Source organism: Physeter macrocephalus, chromosome 4 (assembly GCF_002837175.3).
Source record: "Physeter macrocephalus isolate SW-GA chromosome 4, ASM283717v5, whole genome shotgun sequence".
Taxonomy (NCBI): domain Eukaryota; kingdom Metazoa; phylum Chordata; class Mammalia; order Artiodactyla; family Physeteridae; genus Physeter; species Physeter macrocephalus.
Window position 1 is genome coordinate 38,209,387 of NC_041217.1, and position 20,849 is coordinate 38,230,235.

Here is a 20,849-nt window from a genome sequence, read left to right on the forward strand (position 1 = left end):
TCTGCTTAAGAGTTAATATCAAATAGATGTGTCTTCATTTTTTATGTCAAAGGAAAGAAATGAAGATGAGGTGTATGAGTATGTGTGTAGATTATCATCTACCTCCTGGTTTCCTACCTTGAGGTCCAGGAATAGGTTTCAGGAGGTCATGACCCCCCACTAAATTGTTTGTACAACTTATGTGTGTGTACCTTTTTCTCGGGAGAGACTCCTTAGCTTTTATCAAATTCTCAAATGAGTTCAAGACAATGAATGTAGGTTGGATGGTGCAGAATACTTCAAGACCATAAAGCATGGTAACAGGCTATTGCCAGACTGCCAGAGGAAGTACCAGTGGGGTTGTCACCAACAAGGACAAGCTAGTGAACCCAAAGGCTGACCCTCCTCATGGTGAGTCCCCAGTGAAGACCCTGGAGAAATTTAACACATGATGTAGGCTTCCCTGGTGGCGCAGCGGTTGGGAGTCCGCCTGCCGATGCAGGGGATACGGGTACGTGCCCCGGTCTGGGAGGATCCCACATGCCGCGGAGCAGCTGGGCCCGTGGGCCATGGCCGCTGGGCCTGCGCGTCTGGAGCCTGTGCTCCTCAACGGGAGAGGCCACAGCGGTGAGAGGCCCACGTACCGCAAAAAAACAAAAAACAAACAAAAAAAACACATGATGTAACAATTATGGCTATAGAAATAAAGCAAATAATGACCATTACCCAACACTGGAGCACTCTCCAAACAGTCATTTTCTAATCCTAATCATCTTTTAAGTTTCCAGCTATATTGAAAAGTAGTATGTTATGTGTTTATTGGGCCTTCACCATCACAAATCTTATAATTCGACAAAAACTCCATCAATATTGAGGTGAGTCACACAATAAGGGTGTTCATTCACCTACTTATAAAACAGGGAGAAGGATCAAAGACACTCCCACAGCCTTCTTCAAACAGTGGCTTGATTGCTGAATAAGAGAAAACTTAACAAAAGGGCTTGGAGAGTTTTCCAAGGAAATCACACCCTTGACACCCTCGTTATTATTACTCCTCCAGATACATTACTAAAGCTCATACATTTAGCACTTTCTCTCAATTTCAAACTGGGAGAATTCCTAAGTCATTTTCATGCTGTCAGAGCCCTTGCGCTTATAGAATTTATAATTGTTTTACTGCTACTATGAACGTTTCATTTTATCTCCATTGCTAACCAGCCTAGAGTGTTCCAAGTTCCTTATTCATAAATATTTGCATAATTATTATCTAAAAATGGTTTTGGTCAAGCTCATTTATAAGGGGAAGGCATTCCCTCCCAGAAGGGAGGGATGGGTTACAGACTTGCTGTTAAGTGTTTCCTTTCTAATAATAAACTCTAGAAAGAGGACAGACTGTGTTTTAGTCATTGCATGGCAACCAACAGGTGATCATTAACTATTCATTAAATAAATTAATAAAGCTCTAGAATGTTGATAATGCATGGCAGTAATGATCCCACTAATATCATTTTGAAATGCCAATGGAACTTGATAAAGGCAGAAGTCACCAGTTAAAACCACCAGTTGGAAATATATACACAATCTAATAATTTGAGAATCATTTTAAAGAAGCTAGCTTCAAATACATTTTGCATGATGTTACTATTGTGTATGTATAATGTACCAAATATTACCTTCTTTTGTGTGTGATTTTAAAAATTAGCTGCACTTTTTAATTAAAAATAACTTTTATTATATTTCTTATTACAAAAGCAATACATATTATTCACAAATTTTAGCATGATCTTATTTATCCAGGAGGTAAACTTTTCCCCAGAGAAATGTATCTCTTGGTTTATACTTATAATAAAAATCAATGAAAAAAAAAGTATTCAAAAGAAATCCACTGTGCCTTCACATAGTTATTATCCTTTTACAGAAGACGATACCTACATTCTGAAATTTTAATTTAAGGTAATACTATGGACTTTAAACTTAAATACTCAAAATACCTAAATTTCTACCAAAAATAACCTGAAAACACAAATTACCTTACATTCTGATTAAATACATGCAGATATTAATATGGGGACTTAAAAATACCTTACATGGATGAATAAATAACTAAATAAAAACATTTATCAGATCATCAAAAGACAGTGTATTTAGATGCAGAAAGAAACCTGCATCACAAGAACAAAATCATTACAGTACAACATGCCATGAGCAGCTAGATGAAAATTACCTGCTACAGAGCAGGGTCAGGAGACTTTCTGAAGGCAGCTTTGTGCACTTAAAATAAGCTCCTAGTTGGTTGCTGAACTGCCAGCAGCCCAGCGCATCACATCTTAGGTAACAGGGTCCTGTATCATCCACAGTATAAAAGAACCATTCGGGAAAATTGCATTGTACTAGTCTTCTTGTTACTCACCCTCTTGGCCAGCAAGTGGGCATCTGAATGAAAAGGGGAAAAAAATTTAAAAAGCTAATAACTTACTATTCTTTAAAAAAAAAAAAAAAAAGGATTTTGCTTGTAAGATATAGTATCCTTGGGAGCTTCCATGCCTTCCTTCAGGAGCAGTGACACATTAAAATCGCATCTGCAGGGACATATGTGTACATTTGACAATCACTGATCTAAGGAATAATTACCTGGTTTATCTTTAAGGGAAACCACATGATTAAATGCATTGAGGGCTTGGTTGCCCCCCCACCCCATTCCCCCAAGGTTCTACATGAGAGACCAGGAGACCACAATAGTGGCAATTAGCTAAGAGGAAGGGATTAGAAGACCAGATGCTCTTGAAGTCATAACCACAGCTTTCTTAGAGACCGTATCTCGGTAGCAGACCCCACAGAAGGGCATGTCTCCCTGCACCTGTTCTGAAACCAAAAGAACTCCTTGGGAGAGTTGATTCCCAAGGAAACTTCTTTTACTTCTTCATGTGATCCAAATGGCACCCTACTTTTCTCTCCAGCCCTCATTTCCAACCACCAGAGAGGATGACGTCAGCCCTCTTCAGCTTTGAGTGGCACACAGTATCAGGTAGAAAATACAATAGCTACAAAAGAGAACTCAGAAGAAGGGTACATATTTTGTGGAGTCTTGTAGTCAGATCCTGCCCTCAAGGGGCCTGAAACAAGAACAACTTCTCTAAACAAAAAGGTTGCTACTGATGCTGCTCTTCTGTCACCGCAGAAGAGACGTTTTAGGGACTGAATTTCTCAGATACCCTCCATTCACCTGGTGAATTTGTCTCGTTTCTTCCAATGTGACAAAAAAGTGACCGCAAACCTATGTATATTGTACCCTAGCCTGCGCACTCGTAGTGGATGTAGAGACCAGCTCTTACAGCACAGAACTGGTTCGCTGGAGTTCAGCCCTCTCACTCGGAAACAATTAAATCTGAAGAGGTACATTTGCACATCAGGCAAAGAAAGCCAGCTAGGGACACAGTCACAGGTCAGATGTTAAATGCCAAAGTGGAACAGGATTGACCAACTTGGGCCGAACCTAGCAAAGAGATGATCAAAACGAAATTGGTTCAGGCTGTGAAATGTTTTGAGGCACAGGGAAGTCAAGTTTTTCAGTGTAACTGATATTCCCATTAGGCATGAGGGGAAATGTGGTGCAGCTTTTTCAGGGCTCATTTGGGTGGCCCTGAATGTCCAATCCCCACTGAACTTCCTGTTCAAGCCCCTTTGGAGCTGACATGCCAAGTTTTTCAGTAGGCCAGTCTCCCGGAGAGGTCTGGCCTCAGCCTTCACATCATCAGGAGAGCAATGGGGGGGAGGCCGGAGAGGAGAGCCTATGCACAGCCAGCGAGGTCTCCGCCTAGGAGCCAGAGAGGAAGAGAAATAAAGCCATTACACCGCCGCCAAATGACTAATGGAGGAAGTTGAGCAGAACCCTCACCCACCCCTCCAGTGCTCCCCGCGGCTCACATCCCCACATCCGCACACGTGCGTGAACACACTGGTGGGCTAGCACACGCCCCTCTACCCTCGGGAGTCAGACAAACTCTAATGGCCTAGTCCTGAGCCTCTTTCCCTGAGGAACTGACCGTGTGACCATGTTGGACCAAGCACTCCTTTCAGACCTGGAGCTAAGCTACATATCCAAGATAGGAGGCGGAAGCAGTAGGGAGCCCCGTGGTAAAAGGAGAGTATTTAGGCTACATCAGCCAAAAGACCAGGCCAAAAGAATGATACTGCGGGCAGGGGCTACTTGGCTTCTGAGGAGGGCCCCTACTACTGTAGTTAGCCCAGTCCATCCTGAAATCAGTCATCAGAGCAGAAGTCAACTTCCTCCCATAAACTGGGATCCAACATTTGACCTTGTGAGAAATTCTTCCCCGGAGAACAGTGTTTCTCAAATGTTAAATGTGCATCTGAATTGCCTCATCATCCACTTAAAATGAATATTCTGATTCAGCAGGCCTGGGATGGGGCCCAAGAGCCTGCATGTCTAATGAGCTCCTGGTCCTTGTTAAGGTAACAAGGAATAAATAAGGCATGAGAATAGTGACACAATCCCCCCTGTTTTTCCTATCCCAGAAGCAGTTAAATGCCATTTTACCCCACCAGCTGTATTCTCTTTAGAAACAGGAAGGTAATATTTTAGAAAGAAGAGTCCACTAAATTCTAAGAGATCGCCAAAGGTTTTTTTTTTTCCCACAACAAATAATGAGTTCCATGTTGCTAGTGCGGGTCAGAGCACAGTGTGGTCAAAGGTAATTTTTTTCTTAATTCTTGTAGAGGCGCCAAAAAGTACACACGACTAAGTTCAGGTGCCGTCTATGATGTCCTTCCCATCTTCTCCAGAAGGTGGTGCAAGAGGGCCACGCCTCCACCAGGGACTCCAGTCACTCTGTGGACTGGCTTTTGCTGGTCTGAGGCTCAACTGCCAAGCAGCCCGAGGCAAAGTTTTGGGGGTGGGGAAGTGGTGGAGAACACAACCCAAAATACAAAACAAAAAACCCAGAAGCCTTCTGATAGATTCAAGTTACTCAACCATTTTATTTACCCATTCTACACACACACACACAAAAACACATTTCAAATACAGTTATACACCTTATGTGGATCTGAGCGCCATATTTTGACATCAGTGTCACCAGATTAAATTAGAATGCTGCTAAGGATTAACATTCCTTCTTTCAACACAGCTGTGCCTAGGAAACATGCAGGATAGCTCTATTGCTTCGGTTCCCAACTCAGTCCATTCCATTTAACCCAGTGGTGCTCAGCCCACTCCCAATCCCTCCAAAGGGCACAGCTGGTGACAAGTCCTTTGCTTTTGCCACAGCAAAACTATCACCATATCAGAATGAATTGATTTTGTTACTTCAACACAAGAAAAAAAAAATGTACACAAGCAATTCAGATACAAAAAACACTGAGTAGCTAAAAATTGGTCATGGATCCCCAGTGAAAGCCTTACTGAAAAGAATACTTTTGCCAAAATTTCCTTTGCATTTTTATTGATTATATTATAATTAAGAGGCAAATGGGTAGCGGACTGAAAACAGCAGCATTATCCAATGGAATGCTACAGCCCATAGCAGGGAAGCTGAGGACACAGAAAGTTCAGAAAGTGAAGTCCTGCCCAGAAATGGGGGACTGGATAGGATGACTTCAAGTAGAGGTAACAGTGTCAGGCTCTGAGCAGGCATTTCCTTAGCTGAGTTTACAAAATAACTTACAAGTGATGTTCAACCTTCATTGTCTACAAAATGATTAGAATTTGGCTGCCACTCTAAAAGAAATACCTATTAAAAATCATAGTGTATAGAACATCCCCCTAAAGAAAACATGTGGGGTGGTTACTTCCTTTCTTTGTAGGACATGTACAATAGACAGAGAATTGTAGTAACATGCATAAAGTGTCAACTGGTACAATTAGAAAACAGTCAGACTTGTCAGCTTACAGATCTTAAGTAGAGCCTGTTGGTTAGTCAGCATAGGGACCCTACCACAGTCTGTCAGGCAGTCAGCGTACAGATACTTCTAGATACAGTGTTCTGGACATGATGAGTCTAAATTAAATTCCTGGACATACTTCTGATGTCTGTGTCACCTCGATCAGAAGTCAGAGATCAATCCTGCCAATGTTGCAACCTGATTCAATTGTGAATCAAATTAAAATTAAAATATTTAATTCCAATAAAATTATTTAATTCAAATTAAAATATTTTAAAACACAAGTCAAAATGTATACCGGAAAACCTATGTAAAGTTATCAAATTTCTGGAAAACAAACACAACATGGCCTCTGGGCTTAACAAAGACAATGGAATGTGCATAAGACTATACAACCCAGATAGAGTTTCCTCAATTATTAGGCACTTATTCCCCTTGTCCTTTGGCTCCCCCAAGCATCAGTGAGTTTCTCTGGTACTCAGATCTTCTACTCACAGATACACCATAAGATGGATTTACTTCCAAACAGCCGTATCATGTTTCTTCAAAATGCCAGTGTCTCTGAAGATCAAATGTGGGTTGCAAAGAGGAACACCCAGATCCTCACAGGAAACACTCAACCGTTCAGTCTAGGATACAAATATCTTGTACTCCTAACCCTAACTTCTTGGGAGTTAGTGGGTGGGCAGGGGATGGACAAAAAAAAACACAAAAAAAACAAAAACCAAAGATAAGGATATGGGGTAGACCCCTGGCACAATGCGTGTTTTTAACAGATTTTCTTATTCTACTTTCCAACTGAATGCAAAACAATCTCCTTACCAAAACAAAAGCAAAAACAATACAGATATAATAAATAAGAGCTAAATTCCAATTTAAGGATTAAGATATAGGAGAAGAAGCTAGTTGTCTAAATCTGCTTTAGATTCCTCTTCATATCTGTCACGGAATTCCTCATTTAGTTTTAAAGCAGGAAAAAGATAATCAGTGATAATCAAAGATAATACAGTGATTTTTCCTTTCCTAATTTTCTACCAGTAGATTAAATGCTAAAGCCTTCACCTATTTCTCCCATAACACAGCTGAAAGCCTCAGCAAAAGGTACTCTGGAGTTCATCCTTTCTTACTAGCATTTGTGATAAACATGTAATCAGAGTCACGTGTATATACTACCGACACACACTCAAATAAGAAGGGGAAAGGAGGACAGGAAAGAAAAGATAGGGAACAGGACTTCTCTAAAATGTGGAATAAGAGCTCTCTTCTATTCTATGCTCTCCTGGCTTCTTTCTGCTGAAACTTCTCTGGAGGGATCTTGCTCTAAAAACCAAACAACGCTGAAATCCTTGCTGTTGTCAAGTTCTAATTTCTCATGTCCAATCTGAGAATAATAAGACCACCTCACTCCTCTTCTTGGGGAAGCACACTAACACATGTGGAGAATGGCAACATACCAGCAGGCTGAGAGCCCAAATGAACATCCCAGTGCCTTGTGTCTAATGCAGGGGTTTATAACAAGGTAATACAATGCTATTTTGTTAGAGAATTCTCTTCTCGCTAGGAGTACATACAGCCCAAAGCCAAATCTTGGATCAAAATGCTCCTTCTCATGCATTAGTGCTGAATCATTCTCACCTCACAGCAAGAGAAAAGACTGAATGCCCATTTGGGCTAAAGATGCCACCAGCCAAGCAAAGCTAGACAAGACAACCTTGTAAAAGTGCCACACACACCTCCTAGACCACATCATTCGGGGGCACATTCCCACCCCCCAACCCTTTTAGTCTCATACATGTAGGACAAGAGAAAAGTCAGAAGGAATCTCCACTCCACTTCGACATCCACATTTACAGACTCAACGTGTTGCTCTTTCACAAATGTTCATTTATTATAAATTATATGCTCTTTCTCTAAAATAACTTTTTTCAGGGCAAGGACCTTTTCTGCTACTTCGGTGTCTCCTTCTCCCACCACCATTCCACCCAGCCCAAAGCCCCACAAACATGGACACTAGGTACACATTATATAATGGCTAAACAGGAATAGGAAGCTACCTTATGTCTGGAAGGCAATTTAGAGCAGAATCTAGGCAAGTGGCCTTTGAAATTGGCTGTGACATCCTACTCAGGATGTAGGAATAAAGGACTCAAGGTCACAAGCCAGCTGCCTGTGATGATAACCTTTATCATCCCACAAGTTTTATCTCAGTGCCTCTCTCCAGGGTGCTTAAAATTCTCAGCTATTGTCATAGGACATTTATATGACATAGTGACTTGTTCCACATCACCCTGCAATGTGTTAAAGCGGGAACAGGTTGCTGCCTGAAGTAACAAAGAGGGGGTAACTTCATTCAATACTGTGATCTGCTCACACATCTAACTCCAGGGAACGGTCCTTTCAAAACCATGAGGAATTCAGAACTCCCAGACTGACGCTTGGTCCAAGGAACTACTGTTTCTCCACCCAACAACATAAAATAGAGTTCTAACCTGGAGTATGATTCAGAATCATCAGAGAAGCTATTTAAACACATGCATGCCCAGACCCTAATCCCAGAGACTGAGTCAGAATTAAGCCTAGAGTGGACACAGGCATGTGCATGTTTCAAAAGTTCTATAGGGGATTCTAATGAAGACTCCTAGATGAGAAGCACAACAAAAGGTCTCCTATTACCAAACAAAAACATCCCTGGCCAATAGCTAACTTGCTCTCACTGGTCACCTCTAAGAGACAGATTGATAACTTTAAGGTGAGGAGTCCTCTCTCTCTTTTAAAAATCTCATGAGAACTCTAGACTTGCCTCTCAGAAAAATGCACATACGTATGTTCATATATTTTGTATACAAAATTGGGGGAAGTATGCCATCGTGGGCCACGAAGGGGCTAAGAATCCCTACTCTAAACATTTCCTATTTAACCTTGCAGAAAAAATAAAATGACACAAGTAAATGCGTAAACAGTCAAGAGCTAGACCCCACAGGATTCTAAGACTACTCTGGACATCAAGATGATATAAATTAATACCCTAGTGAGGGAGATTTAATTTATCACCAGGCTTTCCCAATATCTGGGGGGAAAAATTGCTCACGCAAAAAATTTTTTGACTTAAAAAGGAGAATGTGTTGAGAATTACTAGAATGTGTTGAAAATTACTAGTTCACTAGCAGCTCTAGTGAACTCTTCTCTGCCTTTCCCTTGAGCAATTCAAACCTCAGTGGTGACTCCTGAATCTAACTCTGTCCTTCTGAACAGTCCCGGAGGTCACTGGCTTTGGCAGGAAAGTTCCTGTAGTTGGCAAAGAAGCCAGGAGCCACTGGAAAAAATGTATGACACTCCTCCAAGAGCCCTGTAAGAGCTAGAGGCCAGCCTACTCTCCTAAACCTTACCCCTCTGCAGCCCAGAGACCTCACACCTCTGCAGCCCAGAGACCTATGTCTGAAAAATACAAACCAAGATATTTCACACAGACTGGAAGCCAGCTTCCCCCAGGGTACTGAAGACTTTAGGATTGTTTCTCACGAAAGGACGCAAGAACTCTCATCCTATGTCTACCTACAGGCTCCAGAGCATCTGTGGATGTTCTGTAGCCTGGGCTGACCCTTGTAGGACCTGGCTTGAGAGGAAGGGAGAAGGGAAGAGAAAGGCTCCCCCCGTCCAGATCTATCTAGGCTCACTGCAGAGAACATCAACGGAGGCCAGACTTCTCTCCCACCCACTGCCCCTTCCCTCCTAGACAGACACACAACCATGCCATGCATCACACTGGACAATCCAAAGGGGACATGAGAGGGGGAAGGAAAGCAGGCAGGTCAGGACTGTGAGTAAAGCACACCTGGAAGAGACAAAGGTGGAGGGGAAATGGGCTTCTGTGTCCCCCTCCACCCTGCCCCCACTTTACCAACACAAGGACATTAGTGAGTTTAGACACTGTGGATGCACAAGAACCACAGCATGCTCAGCCTCAGCCCCAGCTCTGCCAATCACCCCAGGAGAGTGGATCCCTTTTCCGCCTCCTCCAGACCCCCCCAACTGAGGACCTGTCCTAAAACACCCAACTCGCCAGCTTGCCCCTGGGCGGGGAGATGTCTCACACCGTACACTAGCTAAGGTTGGTCTGGATACACATGACCTCACATTCTCTGCTAAGATCCATGGTGTGGGGCTCGGGGGAGGGGGGGGAGGTGGAGGTTGGAAGTTAAATGACTCCTTGGTGATTAGTGACAAGGGCAGGAGGCCAGGACGGGAGGGAGACACACGGTTACACCACCGGAATGCTGACTTGGGTCTTCGGCTGGTCGGCCCCTTCTTGCATGTCCAGGGCACGGAGAGGGCTGAGGGGCTTGAGGGGCCGGCTCCCAACACTGTAATTTCTTGGACGCCTTACTGTATTCGAACTGGACAGAGGCGTAAAGCTGTTCCTTCTCATCCTTACAGGGGTTTGGTTCTTGGGGAAGTTGTTCTAATTGGAAACGAGGGACACCACACAAATGAAAGCCAAGCCAAAAGCTCACTCATAAACCACAGCAGCCTCCTCCACTCCTGCTCCTCTGCAGACGGGGTCTCTCCTAAGACATGGGCCACGGCCTGGTCCCCCAGCCCCGGGAGACTAAAGGCTGTAGGAGTAGAAGCTCCTGGAGCACCATACTTCAAAGCAGGAAAGAGGCTCAAAGAAAAGAAGGGGGTTATTTAAGATCACACACAGATTACCAGGACAGACCTAGGAACAAACCTATACCTCCTGACCCCACCTTACAGGCACCTCTGGATCCTGCTTTCTAAAGGGAGCGCTTTCTGGGGGGAAAATTTGCATTTCACTTCTGCCAGACACTTTCCATAGTTCATTGGATTTCCAAGAGCCAATGTGCAAGGTTAAGACTCAGGAAAGAGATACTGATTTTTAAAAAGAGTAAATCCAACATCTCTTCTTTTTGGAAGTAAGCAAACTACATGGGACATGGGTTCTGGGTCGGTTTTCCTCTTGTACTTAAAAGAAACCCAGTCTCTCGATGTCAAAGGTTCAAAGACCCGAAGTGGTGGGGAACCAGCATGTCATCCGTGGGAAAATACTTACAGTTGGCTTGTCACGGTGAGTGTTCACAGCCTCCACGTTAAGTTTAATTGTTTCCACTTTGCAACCTGAGAAAACAGAGGAAAGTGGAGAGGGCTTCAGGAAAAAAGCTCACAGCAAAATTCCTTAGTTTCAGTAGGATAATAAAAGAACATATATATTCCCAAATACATACATACATCCCTTTAAAAATGGAAGGCACTGATGGAACTTCCCTGGTAGATACAGGTGAGGAAGTTTAACTTCTAGGCAAACTTCAGAGAAAATTCAAAAATCCTGACCTTCCTCTACCCCCACCTCCTGCCCAGCTCCTAGGCTCAGTTACCGTAGGCCACAGGAGTAAGTTTGAAGATGGTATGGAGAGGGCACCTCAGGTACGGTAGCTCATCTGAAAGCAGAAAGACCAGGTGGAGGAAGTCTCAGTATTATGAAGCAAGGTCAAGTTAGTGGAAGAGAGCATCTAAGGCGCTCCTGAGTTTTCTTTACCCTGACCTGGAGTTAGACATCTCCTCCTCTAAACTCCCAGACAATTATCAACATAGCCTCCAAGGAAGCCACCCAAGCTACTGAGTGGTTAAGAAAGGAAAAAAAGCCCACTTCAGATCCTTCCCTGCAGGCAAAACGAGAAGAAGTGCCGCAGCCAGGGCCCCACAGAAGGGAAGACTGGGGCATCGTGAGTACACCAAAGGTCAACCTGCAGGCTTCCCAGCAGCTCAGGTGGATCAGGAAGGGAAGGGAGGGGAGTATGAGAGAAGACAGCAGCACCTCCTTATTGCTCTCCCCAGAAACCGTCTACCCTGAATCCAAAGGATGAAGATGCTTCTAAGATAACACCCTCCTAGCAGCCCAAGTAACAAGCCGGGAACGTTCAACCACTTTTCTAATGCTGCCAGAAGTGTTAGCGCAGTGCTGCCCCTTTAGCCAGGCAGGACCAAGAGCTAAAGCAGCAGCTGCTCTCCACTGGGGGTTTTTGCACCAGCAGAGTAAATTCAGCAAGTAGTTGGCCCAGTGGCTGCTGGGAGCCCCACACTGCTGCCTGAAGAATGTACTCTGATTTGAGTGGAAGAGTGGAAGGTCTCATTGCCAGGGATCCTGGTGCCACCCCAAGTCCAGCCCCCTCCCTGTGGATGTGTCCCCGGCCCTTCCCTCCAATGGCACCTGCACCCTTGTCCAAGAAGTAGGCCAGGAGGCAGCGCATGACAGCCTGGTGGGAGATGACGAGGACATTGCCCTGACGCTCCAGCTCCATGATGACAGGCTCCAGCCGCTGCACCAGGTCCTGGTATGACTGTGGGGAAGTGGGGTGGGCTGGTAGGAGGCGCAAGCTGGCAGCCAAGTCGGTGGCTGGGTCCAGAGTTAAGAGGCCGCTTCTCCTTTCTCCCCAGCTGGCTTTCCTCCTGGAGGTTTGGCGCCTTCGTGTCGCCTGCTAACCACCCCCAGCCCTGGTATCTCTTGAGAATATTCAGACTTTTCAAGAGCAATGTTCAGACCGAGAAAATTGCAGGTCAAGAAGAGAAATTCTGAATGCAGCCTGTGGGGTTCTTTTTCTCTCGACAGAATAGGCAAGAGTGCAAGGCAACAAAGGCTCCTAGGGATTTCCTAGACCCTTGTTGTTTTATTTACCTTTGCCTCACACCCCTAGACTATGAAGCCACTTGGACCAGCAAGCAGCCTTAAACACCACAGATGAGAGGAAAATCATTCATATCCCATATATTTACTTGGGGCCTATACCTGCTTGGGTGGGGGTGGAATGAAAAAAAAAAGAAGTTAAAAAAGACCACTTTGATTCTAAAATATACTCAGCAACAGAGGCTATCTTGTTACCCTTTCTCTGGAGATCTTAACAAATCAATGAGGCGCTGGACTGCCGACTGCCAGAGCTGAATTAAACACAGCAGGCCCCAAAGGTAGGAAGAGAAACTAAATGATGCCTTAAGTACCCTTTCTCGGTCCCCAAACTCACATTCAATCCTTCCCTCAAATTAAAGCTAAGCCCCTAGCAAAGGGTGGGGCAGTCACCCCTCGTGAGGGAAATCTCACCTCCCCTCCAGGATATCGATACAGATATTTCTCTTCATCTCGAAGTGCAAACTCTTCTGGGTACTGCTGCTTAATCTCCGCATAAGTCATCTCCTCGCACACGCCCTGCAGGAGCCACACGGCTGGAAGAGGCGAACTGGACCCACACAGCCCCCCAAATGAAAAGGCGGCCGTGAAGAATATTAGTTATCGGTGCCAGGCACTGGGCTGGCTCCCTTCATGCACTGCAGTGGACCGACTAGCAGGGTGAGGGCCACTGGGGGAGGAGGCCGCCTCTCTAGCTTAAGCTGCAGCTTTCTCCTGCTGCTGTGGGGAACTTAGAGGTCAAGAAAAGTCAGCAGGATAAAAGGAACAGGAAGCAGGGAAAGAGGGGACACTGAAGGCACTAGGGAATTCTTGTAGAAGGCTTAAAAGGGTACAGAGGAAGGAAAGAAAAAGAAATGCCTACTTTTGGGCTCAAAGACACAGAAAGCCAAGAACAAATTGGAAAGGACTTTTCCAGAATAGCTGACCAGGTGGCCTAAGCAGAAATTAAAGAAGTGAGTTGTCAGCTATTTCTTTTTCCTAGGAGGAAAATACATGAAGGATCCAAATGGAGCTCCACTCTCTCCAGGTGCCAGGGGCTAGGTCAAAAATTGGTTCAGGTCCCATCATTGGCACAGGTGTGTCAAGCAGGCAGGAAGCCCTGATTGGGGGTGCACTGTTCCCACTTATTCCCTAAACTGGCCATAGATTCAGCTTCCTCAAAGACTCTACTTGGTGGTTCTAGTTTTCTAGATGAACGGCCCGCATGGTGACTTCTGAGAGTTCCTGCCTGAATAGGAGACCCTTACTGGCTTTTTAGCCATCAGAGCTTCCTACTCACAGCATCAATCTCATTCAGAATCTTCCACTGCTCATAGGTCACCCCCAGAGATTCAGCGGTCTGGATAGTCCTCTTCAACTGACTTGTCCACACTTTGAGGTCTGCTATCTCCTGTTCCTCCAGAAACTTCCTTAGAGCCTGGGCAAACTGGGGTGTGAAATAAAAATTTTAAAAGAAAACACACACACACAGGGAATTCCCTGGCGGTCAGTGGTTAGGCCTCCACGCCTCCACTGCAGGGGACGTGGGTTCGATCCCTGGTCAGGGGAACTAAGATCCTGCAAGCCGCGCATGGCAGAGCCAAAAAAAAAGAAAGAAAGAAGAAAACACACACACACAGGGAATTCCCTGGCGGTCAGTGGTTAGGCCTCCACGCCTCCACTGCAGGGGACGTGGGTTCGATCCCTGGTCAGGGGAACTAAGATCCTGCAAGCCGTGCATGGCAGAGCCAAAAAAAAAGAAAGAAAGAAAGGAAATACAGACACACAGACACACAGACACACACACACACACACACACACACACACACACACGACTGTTAACTCAGCCTAAAAAGGACAATGTGTGTGACCCCAGACAAACTCTGAAAGGTGCTACATAGTTGTAATAAACCCAAGAGGAAATGAACTTTAACCAGAGCACGCTGTACCGTGCTGAGCATACAAGTTGAGCCCAATAAATATGTGATGGCTGAATGATCACAGCAGAAATGGTTCCAAGTTACGCACCCTTCAATGCAGAGCTAGAATCAGTGAACAAGAAAACGTCTCTTTACTTGCTTGACTATCTGAAACCACAGCCTAAACCCCAACAGGATTCAGTAGGAAGTAAGGGGATCAAAGAGATGACATCCACCATGCCCTTCTAACTCTAAGCCTGGGAAATCCAGCCTTCTGGCTAACTACTCACCTGTTTTCCCCGCACCGAGAGGCCTGAGTCACCCCCAATCTTTCCCAAGAGATTGAACTCGCTCTCTCCGTGCCGGCAAAGGTAAATGGTGCGAGGATGGACATGGATATTCATGAGGTAGTAGACGATCTTGCTCTGGATGTAGTCCTGGACTTTGTTCACTAGAAACCGCTGGCCCACGTTTATCACCTTGATGAAAGAAAGATCCCTGGGACAGAGCAGGAAAAAAAAAAAAAATCCCCTGGGTATGAAAATCTGAGGATAACAGGAGGAGGGGAAAGGATCTGTATAGTTACTTGCAGGCTCCCAGCAGCTCTCCTGCCTCCTGCCACACCCTGACCAGATATAGGGAACCAAATGGAAAGAGATGGATCGCTCCTCAGAACCAAGATGCAGTAAACTTTCCTGAACTTCTCGTCAGGCAGTACCATTTCCTCAGCGCCTACACTGTGCCAGGCACTGTAGCTAAGTTAGATAAACAGAATTCAGGCTTCCCCTCAGGGGCTAGACTAGATGACCTGAAGATTTTGCTAGCCCTGAAGTTTGTTGAGACGCACAGCGCCCACCTGAGGCGGTCAAGACGGAGTCAGAGCATGGCATCCGCCAGCGGGGTGGGGCGAGGAGGGGGGTGCAGAACCATAGACAGAGATCTCTGTGCATTTCCCCCCCATCTACATGAATCAAGTTTCTCTCAAAGGCACTCACAGAGACTGTTTGCTTTGTGGCCATCGTGGAATTGTTCTCACTATAAAAATAATAAGGGTTTATTCCAAAAAAAATTTTTTTAAGAAAGAATGATGCAAATAAAAATTACCCAGAGCCCTACCACCAGAGGTAACATCTATACATACACACACACACACACACACACACACACACACACGCACACACGCACACACGCACACACACATTCTTCTAGAATATTTTTCTATGTAGAACTCTGGGCTAACTGAGGAATATACTATTATGCCATATCTAGGGCAGTGGTTTTCAACTTCTGTATTAAGAAACACCTCCAAACACTAACATTGTGGGCAACATACTTGAAGGAACTGAAAGACTGGAAAGATGAAGCAGACCACTGAAGCAATTTAACAGTGGCTATGCACACTGTCTTGCCATTTGCTTGGCTTCAGGGCTGTATTCTTATCTGACTAGAGCTGGACTGACTGCATGCTTTTTCAAACGCCATCTTCTCACGGGTCTCCCTGTGCACATGTCATTCTTCAACATGGACTTGGCATCTTGCTACGGCTCTTTTCGTTCACACACGTCAAGTTAACCTGTGTTCTATGCCACACTGCTGATAGGCACTGCCATAGCAAGTAATATCTAAAAACCACTTAAATATATATATTTATATATGCATACGCATGTACAATATATTGTTTTATGCAAAATAAATTTACATTTTATTTTACATATGGAATATATGCACATATATTCATATGTATTACTATATATTTTTATACATGTGTATATATATATATATATATATTTATATATACACGCCTATACACACACACAATAAACTTTAAAAATTGATCAGAAACTGATGACACACCTCTAAGAGGTGTCCTACAACACCCTAATTCAAAACTACTGATCTAGGGCAGTGGTTCTCAACAGGGGGTGATTTTGCTTCCCAGGGGACATTTGGCAAAGGGGACTTTTTGCTTGTCACAGCTTGGGAGTGCTACTGGTATCCAGTGGGCACAGGTCAGGGATGCCGCTAAACACAGCTACAGTGCACAAGACAGCCCCACAGCACAGAATTATCCAGTTCAAAATGTCAGTCATGCTAAGATTGAGAAATCACGCTCTAGAGGATAGACCAGAAGAACTCAGGATAAAAAACACTCCAGTGTTCAGGTATAAGATTCAATCTGCCTAGAGGCCACAAATCCATACGTTGTTTCCCTGGAATGATGTAAACAGAGGTCTGGATTGTCAGAGGGAAGTCTAGGGACAAGGGGAGAAAGGCTCTTTTCTCAAATGAGACCCCTGCCTCAGGCCCTTCAAACCTTGGCCTTAAACCTTACTTGTCATAGTTGTCTGGGTCAAGGGGTTGATAGGTGACTTTGTAGCACTCAATTCTCTTTAGGAAGTCCTCCATCACATTCTCCCTGTTCCTTTCAGGGTAGTCAGGGCTCGACACCTTTACCTCCTGGAATCACAGGGAGAGCAGGACCTAGTCAGAGGTCTGCCCTTAACAGCCCTCCTGCCAACAGCCACTGCTAAATAAAGAGAAGGAAGGCCAAAGAAGTGGCCTTTCACTGGAGCATTAGCAATCCCCATTCACTGAGCACCCCCTCCCTGTCCTGTGACCCTGGCAACCAAGAAGGGAAAGACAACTGAGGAGTCATGTGCCTGCCCTTGGCTGAAGGACAGAGGCAGTCACGCAGCTGAAGCAGTTCTTGGGCCCCAATCCTCTTATGTACCTTCCTGGGAAAACAGAATGGGATTCAATTTTTCCCCAAGGGCAATTAGAATAGGGTGCTTGATCTGATACACAGCTGACTCAGACCAGACACCTCTTTAGCAAGTCCCCACACTGCTGGGAGAGCACCACCATGACACAGTGCATGGATATCCACTCAGCACAGCCCAGCACAACCATCAAATGGGCACTGGCATGAACTGTGACCACACGCAGCATGAGGTGCCCAGTGCATAGAATGCTGACCTCAATATTAGACAACTGGTGGGCAGATGACCTTCCTATAAGGTGGCCCTGACAGATAATAAAGAGTCTGATCTATTCTAAGAACATACCTAGGTCTCAACATCTAGCTAATACCCAGAACACAGGACCAGGGCTACTACAGTTTAAGTTTGGTCTCTGTTCAACAGCTAATTCTTACTTTCTTCCTCAAAGCCTCTTTCTTTTCCCAAGGGAAGAGTGTGGAAGTACAAAAGGGTGTTCTGGCAGATCAAAAAGATCATCCTGTGTTGTTAAACATGTCTATTTCTCTCTTTCATTACCGGGTTGACACCTCACTCCACCCCCACCAACACACACACAAGGCATAAAGAGGTGGCGGTGTGAGGGGATGTCACCTACCAGGATGTTGGCAGCAATGACATCAGGATCATCGCAGACGGATTCCACAAAGAACACCTGGCCAGGGAGAGAAGGCAGTGATCAATGAGTCAGTAACGGCCAGGCTGTTAATTAAGAGCACACGCTCATATTTGCTCCACTGCAGCCACCACATCCCCTGGGATTTTCTTTCATGAAAGTGGCCTTCAAGGCCTCTTCATTTAAAAACAGCTCTTACCACATCCCCAGGGCCTCATACATACAGGCTAAGGAGCTGAGAAAGGACCTGAAAGAAAACACTCAAGGACTGGCAGTGACTCACCAAGAGGAGAGAATCAGATGTCCACTCCTGTCCTCACCCACCAGAGTCAAACAGATCTGCATGTCCCTCCTAACTCCCCACCTCCACTCACCCCTCCTCCTCCAGCTTGGAGGCAGATTCTACCTTGAAGGAATTCTCCTCAGCAAAGCTCAAAATCAAGGCTCTCCTCTCTCGAGTGGTATTGGTAGCATCAAACACCTGGGAAGAGAGCCCACAAGACAGATGAACGGAGACCGAGAAACGAAATCCCACCAAGGCGGACCCAAGGTGGGGTGGTGCAGCCAGGCTGCTGAAAAGGGGGAGACGCGGGAGGAGGCAGGTGAGGCTTACCGCAATCTGCCCACTGTCCTCCGTGAGATACGCCTTCACATCCTCCAGCGCCACCAGAGCACACTGTCTGCCAAGAGAGCAGAGGAATCAGCCAGAGGACGGGGCCGGGGCCAAGCTTGGGCACAGCCAGAGACACGAACAGCCGGGGTGCCACAGGGATCACGCCCCTTCCTGTTCAGTTTCCCCACTCATCAAAAATTTTCCCTAAGTAGACCTTTCAACTTGCCCGTTGAGATTTTTCTACCATCCTATATCTTTCCTCTTCCCCTGTCCCATGCACGTGTCTTACCCCTCTGGAGGCTTAGCCTACAAGCACACACGCAACTTTCTGAGCCCTGTTCTACCCACCCAAGCCCACGGTGAGCTGCCCAGCAGATAACTTCTACTTAAAATCCCCACAAGATATTTACTGAAAGGGAAACCAAGCCCCATCACATCCAGTCTCATGACAGCCAAGAAAGAGCTGGCCTGGCAGTCAGGCCTAGAAGACTCACTTGCGTATCTTCATGGCCTCCTCGTTGTCATGCCGGAAGAAGTCATAGGACTTATAGGACTTGACCGCTTGACGCCGATACACCCCAAGATTAAACACTGCAGAAGACACCCATACCCTTCAGCAGTGAAACAATACGATGTCCCAAAGGGGACTTCTTGGTCTAATGTCAGAGTGGCCAAGGGGATGAAAAAAGCACCATGGTATGTTGGAAACAACACCAGATTAAGAATCAGGTTAAGTTCAAGTTCTGACTTACTAGAATTTGGACAAGTCTTAAACTGTCTGGCTTTCAATTTCCTCAGCCATTTTGGCTATTCCACATGGATACTGCTAGATAATGTAGATGTAAGGGCTTTGGAAATGTAAAGCTCTATACTCATTTAATTCTTAATACTCTTATCAAAGGCATTGCCCCCAAACTAGGTTAATTCAGCCAGGCCAGGAGGAACAAGTGTATGGACAGGGAATAAATCCAGTAAACCAGGAAGCAACCACTATCGCTGCCAGGAGAACCCGGTAACCTTGATGCCAGGGAGAATAAGTCTCCCAGAGGCCTGTGAGGCCCAGGAACTGATCACTTCCTTTCCCAAGGAATGCATGGTTGCACCTACCTTTGGTGGGCACCCCAATCCAGTTGAGGTAGCGTGTGAGTTTCTTGGACACGTAGGTTTTGCCCCGGGCCGGTAAGCCAATCATAACAATGAGGGTCGGGGAGTTGGTCATGTAGGATGCCCACGCTAGAGGGAAATGGAACAGAACAAAACTAAATAAAGAGGGGTCAAGTAAGGTTTGTGCATGGGGCTGGGACTTCATGGTCAGAATCTGGTTTGATCCTCATACACCTCAATGAGGCCAGTGTCCAGGAGGACTGGAAAGGCAAACCGAGGAGATACCGGGTAAACCCTCCTAAAAGACAGTCAAAGTGTCATGTAGACTTCCAGAAAGTACCCAAACTAAGACATGTCTTTCCCACTTGGCCAAGGTCTTCACAGAGGTGCACAAGATGGAAAGAGAAAAAAAAGTGGCCAAGATTAGAAAGACAGTAACTATAGCATCTTCCTTAGCATGAGAATATCTAGTAACACGGGAGTGATATAGCCGTGAAGGAAAGTCTTGGGCCTGGAGATTCTACCAGTGCAGCACTGAGCCAGCTCCTATAACAGATCCGACAGAGTTTCTATTCTGAGGATCCCATCTATCCCTTCAGAACCACAGGCAAGAGTTTGTGCAGGAAAAAAGAGCCTGGCCTTAACCCGTTTTGGCCTTTGTGCTCAGGCCACGAGTTTAAGCCAGAACTTCTAAACCATTTAGACTGTGTCAACGCCTACCTGACACATGTTCTGACTAGACCTCAGGAAGCTTCGTGGTAAAGCTGGCCCACAGGGCATCACAGTCAGCCTGCCTCAAGGGCCCAAGTAAAAGCAAGACAGTTTAAAAGTAGGAATAGCCATTGGCCCGCCCTTCTTTAGAAAACAATTGATTTCAGGAAAGCTCATTTACAGAGACAGGTCTCACTGGGCAGCTGGGGGCAAACTAGATGCTCAGAGGCCAGGTGACTTGCCTAAGGACACACAATGAGTCATAGGAAGGGCTGGCCCTAGAATCCTGATCTTGTGCTTCCGTGGCAGCTTTTCTCCATAAAAAGAGCCTCTGATTCCTCACCAGTTTGCTCACAGGGGCTGGCTCCTCCCTGTCCATCCCGCCATGGAGGAGTGGTGGGAGGGTGCCCTGCAAGCTGCCAGCCACGTTCCTGGGGACAAGACCCAAACTGAGGTCATCTGGGAGGGCTTAGATGGGAAAGGAGGGAGGCCCTGTGTGCAGATGGGGAAGAACCACTTTTGTCTTCATCTTCCCAGCACTGCTTTCCAGAAGGTGCCCCACAAGTAGTTGCTG

At 45.7% G+C, this 20,849-nt stretch overlaps 1 protein-coding gene across 9 annotated transcripts in view; it reads right to left on the bottom strand.

The window, feature by feature from the left end:
- PFKFB2 (6-phosphofructo-2-kinase/fructose-2,6-biphosphatase 2) overlaps positions 1 to 20,849 on the bottom strand; it is a 31,965-nt gene that overhangs the window by 4,145 nt on the left and 6,971 nt on the right. For 4 of the 9 annotated variants that reach the window (XM_028488507.2, XM_028488506.2, XM_028488505.2 and 1 more), the window contains 14 exons: positions 19,568 to 19,693; positions 18,955 to 19,051; positions 18,461 to 18,527; positions 18,254 to 18,328; positions 17,830 to 17,886; positions 16,808 to 16,932; positions 14,766 to 14,973; positions 13,857 to 14,003; positions 12,992 to 13,096; positions 12,107 to 12,236; positions 11,274 to 11,336; positions 10,952 to 11,016; positions 10,160 to 10,339; positions 1,757 to 3,793 (listed from right to left, as the gene is read on the bottom strand). In XM_028488507.2, coding sequence (XP_028344308.1) covers positions 3,731 to 3,793; positions 10,160 to 10,339; positions 10,952 to 11,016; positions 11,274 to 11,336; positions 12,107 to 12,236; positions 12,992 to 13,096; positions 13,857 to 14,003; positions 14,766 to 14,973; positions 16,808 to 16,932; positions 17,830 to 17,886; positions 18,254 to 18,328; positions 18,461 to 18,527; positions 18,955 to 19,051; positions 19,568 to 19,693 — 1,508 coding nt within the window. In that variant the 3' untranslated portion in view covers positions 1,757 to 3,730. Of the gene's footprint in view, positions 1 to 1,756; positions 3,794 to 4,368; positions 6,547 to 10,159; positions 10,340 to 10,951; positions 11,017 to 11,273; positions 11,337 to 12,106; positions 12,237 to 12,991; positions 13,097 to 13,856; positions 14,004 to 14,765; positions 14,974 to 16,807; positions 16,933 to 17,829; positions 17,887 to 18,253; positions 18,329 to 18,460; positions 18,528 to 18,954; positions 19,052 to 19,567; positions 19,694 to 20,849 lie in introns of those variants that run through there. The other 5 variants (XR_008617056.1, XR_008617057.1, XM_055084116.1 and 2 more) reach the window with 4 other exon arrangements.